Genomic DNA, 7,659 nt, shown 5'->3' with positions numbered 1-7,659 from the left:
ATCAATCCACTACTCAACCAAACACGTCTACACCTTTTCTAGGCTTGTGTGAAATATAATCAAAAACAAGCCCTAAGAAAGAACTTGAAGATCGATTACCAGCCCTGTCATTTATTTACTCAAGTCTTGGCTAGGCCTATTGATTGAATTTATCCCCTCATGACGTATAGCGGTAAGAATCAGTGCTAATCGACGTGGGCTCGGACCCATCAATTTCTTAGTATGCACCATACAGACGCAATTCGATTCATATTTACAACGCTTCAATCCCAGTATAGATGGAAGCATGTTGCATTGTATTTGTCAACGGCAAAATATGTGTGTGGTGCTGTTTTTGCTGCAAAGCATCTCAATCATTTTCAACATGATTCAAAGGACCGTACTCATACAGATATGGTGATGGCAGTGTGACACGAGTGGCATACCAAACGAGACAGACATTTTATCTCACCGAAATTGTGACGATATTATGGTAGTAACCTTAACCGCGAGACAAGATCGTGGTGTCGACAAATTTCCGGAAACGTTTTAGGGGTACATACCTCAACGTATGCACAAAATCAGATTTCAATGCGTTACATGACAGCCATTGGCAACTGGCGTATTAACGAGATGAATGGTGAAAAAGGCATTGAGAAGTATGCAACTTCAATTTTGTAACAAACCATAATTACAGTATGGTATGTAGCATGCTCAATATTCATATTGCAAAATTTATTCCACTGAGCTTTTCAACCAACTCTCATCAGGAACGAACGTAAGTAGATACAGTTCACCGAATTCAGAATATAAAAATAATTTTGTCTTTGTCCTTATCACTTGACAACAACAAAACTATACTTCAAATTTGGTTAACCACATTTACTGATGCTCGCTCATGATGAGAGTCAACCAAGCAGCTTCGAGTCTATTAAATTTGGCAATATGGACATCGTTTGTTATGGATGGAGAAATTAAGCAATTTTGGAGCTCTATTCCGTTTCCGCGGAATGATGTGATCTGCGCAACGCAGCATCCAGAAGTTCGCTATCCCTAATTCCCAGCTGGTAGCAGCACTCTTCAACCTTGTGCAGAGACGACCTCATCACGTCCAATTTACCTTGTAGGATATTCCTACGCAACGAGGAATCTTCTACAATATTCGCGAATGTTGAAAACATCTCGTGCAGTAAACGTATGAAGGCGCTGAGTTTGTATACTTGATTCTTCGACTGACGGGTGGTAGCTTTAGCAGCTGCATTGATACACAATCTCATAATTTCCCCGGTGGTATCGGCGATTCCTAGTAGAAATTCAGTAGCAGGAATGGGTATTGACATTGTGTTATCATCATCTTCACTCCTGAAGCAAAGATTCTTTTCTATATTACCAGGAGGGATTACACATCCAGATATTGAGTTGATGGTAAAGTCGGACTCGTGACGTAAATAATACAAAAAAGCCAATGCTTCTATGTATTCCTGCAACCCGGGGGAGTAGGCTCGTAAAAAGAGGCGTGCGTCGTCATTGTGCAGTTCGATTGCTATTTGCCGCCATTTCTTTGATAACGAGGCTATCTTCGATTCCGCTTCGCTGATGATTTTCGAGCGAGATTCTCGGTCCGGGCTCAGGATATCAACGCGATGTAGAACGAATATCGTGCGCTTGCTCTCGACCGTGATATCTCTGCTGATTTTCACTAATCGCTCCCACTTGTCGTGTTTTGCATCCAATTCACCTCGGAATTCAAGGAACTGGTCTGACACAGAGACAGCCATTGCCTCGACAAGTGTCTGATTGCAGCCGCTCTGCAGAAAGCATACACATGAATGTTTAGTTATTTTGAGTCTGCGTTGCGCTCTCGTGCGTGACCTTGACAGATGCAGGTTTTCGTGATTCATAACGGTGCGATACATGCATATTGCATACAAACGGTTCATATTACGGTACAGATCGCGATTTAACAATACCATGGATTCGATTGATTATTGCAATCTATAATTTATAGTTGAGGAACCTATGCCGCTATGGTTGGTTACGCTTGTCAATCAAACTCCATTCAAATCGAAGAAAACTCTGCAGTCAGCCAGGGTCGTCGCTTTTTTGCGGACTATTCACCGTAATTGAGGGATGCCGTAACGTTATGGTAGGAATATATTTCGTTTGACGAAGTCAAATATATTCATCACATCGTATTCTATAATTAAATCGCTCGATAATGCAAGACTTACCTAGAGTCGCTGTCTTATTTCGTCATCACAAATTTTACTTCATTATAAATTTTCAATTATGAGGTAGGGCGGACAGCGCTGTTAGTGCGATGGCGCTTGCATCCCCCAACATAGGATGCAATACTGTAGCTTAGATTGAGGAAGGTAGAAAAATAGAATGATGAAATCGGATTGCAGGTATAGATGAGTTGGGTGGAAGGGTGATTACCAGTGAACTCGGCACTTGGTGAATTCGGCCGGACGAACTCGGCACTTGGTGAATTCGGCCATTGGTGAATTCGGCCATTGGTGAATTCGGCCATCGGGAAATTTTATAATAAAAATGCATTAAATATATATCTCAGATAAAGAAGAATCACGTGCCGTGATAGATCGCGTAACGGTACCGGTCACCATGATTGGTTACTGGAATGTTTGCCGGTGAACTCGGCACTAATCTTGGGATATCCTAACTCCAACTTTGATCCTAACCCACCTCCAATCCTCCTTTCCCCTAATATCCACATTTACCCCAACCTAATATCCCCCCTTACCTAACATCCCCCAACCCTAATCTTGGGATACCCTAACCCACCTCCAATCACCCTTTTCCACAACCTAATATCCCCCCTTCCCTAATATTGGGATACCCTAACCCACTTTCCCCCAGCCTAATATCCCCCCTTCCCTAACATCCCCACATCCTAATCTTGCGATACCCTAACCCACCTCCAACCCCCCTTTCCCCCAACCCTAATCTTGGGATAACCTAACCCACCTCCAATCCCCCAACCCAAATCATGGGATACCCTAACCCACCTCCAATTCCCCAACCTAGTATCTCCCCTTCCCTAACATCCCCAACCCTAATCTTGGGATACCCTAACCCACCTCCAATCTCCCTTCCCCCAAACCCTAATATCCCCCTTTCTCCAAACCCTAATATCCCCCTAACCCCAAACCTAATATGAATATCCCTTTTTCCCCAACCCTAATACTCCCACCCCAACCCTAATATCCGTCTCTCCAAAGGCACAAAAAAAATAATTTATTTTTACGTTTATAAATTGTTGTTCGTGTTCGTGGGAAACGTTTATTGGTGATCCTTTATAATAACTTCGTTATTACATAAAACACAGATATCCATCTTCTCAAAAGTCGTCCGTCCGTCCCACGCCAAGTCAAATCAACACTGAGCCGACCACGCGTGGTCGATGTGCGAACGTCGCGTTATCTCCCGCGCTTGCGCAATCCGTGATCACGTGATCTAACCACGCCGTGACTGCGTGATCCACGCATGCCCTGACCTCCTTACAAGATTGCCAATCACTTGATAAGACTATTCTTCGTTTAATAATTCATATTAATAGCTGTTAATACACTTTATTACAAAATTTCCCGATGGCCGAGTTCACCAATGGCCGAATTCACCAAGTGCCGAGTTCGTCCGGCCGAATTCACCAAGTGCCGAGTTTACCGGCAACCGGAAGGGTATAGCTAAGACTCAAAGTCGGCACAGAACAAACAAGACATATATCTATAAATAAATACGGGAGTACTTTTTTCCCTCCTGACTATATAAAGTATATGGCTCTGGATATATCCGAATCCAGTGATAAGCCGATGTGTTTGACTGCTTTATCGCTTGTCGCTGCGGAAATAGTTCGCCTGGGAATGTCAAATAGTGAGGTTTAGCAGTTTAATTCCTCCAACTCGAAACTGAAATAATTTAGCATTGACAAAACACTTTTTAAAACCATTCACACATGAAACCCGGGCAGTTGTTGTAGTAGCAAGTGTTTGGTTAGTGATGAAATTTTTATTCAAGCAGGCTCTGACATCTCTGAAAGAAACCTTTTTTCATCAGATTTTTCATCAGATTTTTCATCAGATTTTGGCCTAAAGATAACACTAATCGGTCTGGTAGTTAGTTAGCTGCCTGCATCCCCCTGTTTTGGATTCAAGAATTCAACCAGCAGCTATTTGCATGGCGGGAAGAGTAGAGTCCAAAAACGGATATGCTCGCGTTCCCGGGCACAATATCCAATCAAACGCGACTGCGGAGCTCGAAGACGAATGCAACCCGGCCCATTGGCTGAAAAAACTTGATGACCTCTACAAAATGGAGGACGGCCCGCGTAAAGAAAAGCTTGTCACGTGCCTTTTCTCACGCATGCACAGGAAGCTCAATCCGCGAGAGCTGCACAAGAACGAGTCTTACGCCGTTCTATTAGGCAAGGCTGCCATGTTCGACGGGATGAAAAGCTTGGAAAGCGGAAGGCTGCAATTTGAATCGGCGATATCTGCGTGCCAGTCTGAAATTATTTACATTATGTACGCCCAGTTTGAATTAAACCACGGTAATCGCCGCCTGGCGCTCAGTGTGCTGCACAAGGCGGAGGACATTTTTGAAAACTCCCCTCGGTTGAAACTTGCTATCGTGAAATTATGCGATGGTCACACGGATATCAGTTTCGCGGACGTAAACTCGTGTTTTAGATCAGATATTGTTAAGCCTAAAGTGCCTCAAAAGTTTAGCGACGACTCTGGATTTGATACCATGCCGCGTAATGTCAACTTGAGTTCATGTCCTACGAAAACCTATCACGACACTCCAGACGAATGTAACTTGACGCATCCGACACACGTGAAGGCGCTCCCTCCCGCCAACAATTCCCTATTGAATTTTTCAGCAGAGTGTCCCCTTCCCGTCACCCCTCAGTTTCGTCCGAAAAAATTCAAAAGCCTGCTGAGTTTCGGGATAGAGTCGCCCGTCACTCCCGATTTGAGCCAGCATTCCAAAGAGTACAAGACTTTCAAGCTAGCGGAAACGAAAGATATGCCAAAGCATGCTTCGCCTGTTTTGAAATCGGTTGAAAATAAAAGAAATGTGAAACCGGATACTGTCGCTAGTTCGGTGAATAAAATCTTCAAACCATCGTCTGTTACAAAAAAACTTTCTTCGGGACCTCGGAGAGTATTGCGGGTAAATAAGATTGATTCAGATGACGACAGTCCGCAATACATTAGAACCCAGTCGAAACGTACGGACGATGTGGAACCTTTACCCATGCCCCAAGGATTGAAGCATGACGCAGGCACATCAGAACGTGTTCACGATGTGAAACCTTCCGCATTTTCCAAGCCGCAAGAATCAGAACAAGACACACAGCAGTCAGGTCAGCGTAAGGCAGACATAGCCCGAGCTCCTTCGATCATCGTGAGCGCTCACAGCGCGTTCAAGCCTACCGCAAAGTATGAAAAAGCACATATTTTTTTAACGGACAAGGAGAATCAAATTCCGCAAGTGTCGTCGTATAAGAAATCTGAAATCTGTGTGCAGAAGATGGAAAAAGCGGCAGTTTCGTCGACTGGTTTGCAACCAAATCGTGACGAAAAGATTTCGGTAACAGACAAGGGAAATCGAGTTCCTCAAGCGTCGTTCAATAATAACTCTGAAAGTCAAGTGCATAAAATGTATAAAACGCCAGTTTCGTCTGGTGGCTTTCCGCAGAATCGGGACGAAAATAAATTTCTGTTCCCGGCACCGATTTCGGTAACAGACAAGGAAAATCAAATTCCTCGAGCGTCGTCGAACGGTAACTCTGAAATTCACGCTCGCAAAATGGAAACAACACCTGTTTTTTCGAATGGTTTTCCGCAAAATCACGACGGAAATAGAGGAAAAAGAGACACACTATCGGCAAAACCGCAAAATCAAGTGCCTCACGCGTCTCAGTTGATGCGCGACAAAAAGGCGGTGGTCTTGAACGGTGTGCCTTACGTAGTGCTGAACTTGCTCGGAAAAGGCGGCTCGAGCAAAGTCTACAAGGTGTACAACCCTGCGTCTTCCCGAATCGTGGCGGTAAAACAAGTGAATTTAACGGAAGGCGACCAACAAGTACTCGACGGTTACAAGAACGAGATAAACTTCCTAAAAAAGCTGCGAGGAAACCGGCACATTATAGAGTTGTTTGATTACGAACTGCGCGAACGCTGCCTTTACCTTGTAATGGAATGCGGGTCTTCGGATTTATCCGCGTTTTTGAAAAGCCGAAGGGCCACTGGCGAATTATTAGAGGCGGTAGACATTAAGATGTTATGGAAAAACATGCTGCGTGCGGTGCAAGCCATTCACGGCCATGGGATTATCCATCTGGACTTGAAGCCGGCTAATTTTATGTTTGTGGACTTCAATTTGAAGCTGATCGATTTCGGTATCGCGAACTCCATTCAAGTCGACGCTACCAGCGTGATTAAAGACACCCAGTTCGGCACTTTGAATTACATGGCCCCCGAGACTATCAACGACATGTCCGGCGGAATGCAATGCGGCCCGGGCTACCAGCCCAAGTTTAAAGTCGGGCCTAAAGCCGACGTTTGGTCGTTGGGATGTATTCTGTATTACATTTTGTACGGTAAAACGCCGTTTCAACATATTCACCATCAGGCCATGAAGGTGATTGCAATCACGAGCGATAATCATAAAATAGAATTCCCGGAACTCGAGATGCGCGATCTGGTGGAGATAGCGCGGGTATGTTTGATTCGTGACCCGAAAAAGCGGCCGTCAGTAGACATGCTCTTGAATCATCCGATTTTGCGATGAGATTGGCGAGTGTTTCTCGCAGGTGTCGCAAGCGGCTAACTGATGTCTGCAATATCTTATTCTGATAGTCGGATAGTTTTGTGGATGTATATGACAACCTTAATTACTGGCGCCCACTAGAGAAAGGTTAGCTCGGACCTTGAACTAGTTTTATGTTGCTAATTGTTGATAAAATAGTTCTTCTTCGCAAGATTTCCGTTAGCCTCAACCCGCGAACACAGACTTTTTCTACTCTACTTGAATCATTGCAATCAACAAGTAACCTGCCCCTACTGCAATATTAAAGTTTTCACAAACTTTTGATCATTGTAATTGGTAAATCCAGTAACCTGTTTACTTCACTGCTCCATATTTAGTAGAGATTATCTTTTCAATGAGCAAAACCTAACGAGAGATATTGCATTCATATTCCTAAAGATCTGTGTTTACTGAACGCGACCGGCTACCAGGAAATTGTCTTCTCAAGTTTGTCAATCTGCGAAATTGAGTTCTTTCCCTTTGTAAGATATTTGCTACCGTTTCGTTTTAAAAGTTCTGAGTGTGGGGACTATGTCACTACTGTCAGAGCGCATTGGTCGGGCAGGGTCTCCGAATAATTGAAAAGCATAACAGCCATGCCACTGACAAAACAATCGCTGACAAACTTTCTTAGATTTGTTTATGTAAATTTTCACGGAATTCACTGAAAAAAGATAATTTTCAATTTTTCAAGAGTTTTATGAAAATGCTGCATGCTGCAAATCTAGTTAAGAGTACAGTGATTCTATGTGTTGTATCGCACCCAACGTGCCATGTTCTACCAACAAAGCTCACCTTTATTCCAAAAGTTGATTCCGTTTGTCGTTAAGTTGATTCCGTTTG

The 7,659-nt window shown here is 43.8% G+C and overlaps 2 protein-coding genes and 1 long non-coding RNA gene across 4 annotated transcripts in view; 1 reads left to right on the top strand and 2 right to left on the bottom strand.

The window, feature by feature from the left end:
* LOC145438179 (C-Maf-inducing protein-like) overlaps positions 1-7,659 on the top strand; it is a 173,054-nt gene that overhangs the window by 97,596 nt on the left and 67,799 nt on the right. The window contains exon 2 of one of the 2 annotated variants that reach the window (XM_080315540.1): positions 4,081-7,096. The exons of the other annotated variant lie outside the window; for it this stretch is intronic. Coding sequence (XP_080171666.1) covers positions 4,177-6,798 — 2,622 coding nt within the window. The 5' untranslated portion in view covers positions 4,081-4,176 and the 3' untranslated portion in view covers positions 6,799-7,096. Of the gene's footprint in view, positions 1-4,080; positions 7,097-7,659 lie in introns of those variants that run through there. 2 annotated transcript variants of the gene reach the window in all.
* LOC145438193 (translin-associated protein X-like) lies at positions 242-1,824 on the bottom strand. The gene has a single exon (XM_080315570.1). It carries the CDS (start codon positions 1,755-1,757, stop codon positions 972-974), a length of 786 nt encoding a protein of 261 aa, XP_080171696.1. The 5' UTR covers positions 1,758-1,824; the 3' UTR covers positions 242-971.
* LOC145438235 (uncharacterized) lies at positions 2,511-2,881 on the bottom strand. Its single transcript, XR_013914897.1, has 2 exons — positions 2,759-2,881; positions 2,511-2,726 (listed from the first exon to the last, which is right to left on the bottom strand). It is a non-coding gene; the product is annotated as an uncharacterized LOC145438235 (long non-coding RNA).

Source organism: Botryllus schlosseri, chromosome 4 (assembly GCF_051294905.1).
Source record: "Botryllus schlosseri isolate E-star chromosome 4, Bs_hap1, whole genome shotgun sequence".
Classification (NCBI taxonomy): Eukaryota; Metazoa; Chordata; class Ascidiacea; order Stolidobranchia; family Styelidae; genus Botryllus; species Botryllus schlosseri.
The sequence above is the reverse complement of the archived record's forward strand: the minus strand, read 5'-3'. Positions and strand labels throughout refer to the sequence as shown.

What these genes read in the sequence shown, in the direction of transcription:
- LOC145438193 (XM_080315570.1), bottom strand. Translation starts at nt 1,757, where the DNA reads ATGGCTGTCTCTGTGTCAGACCAGTTCCTTGAATTCCGAGGTGAATTG.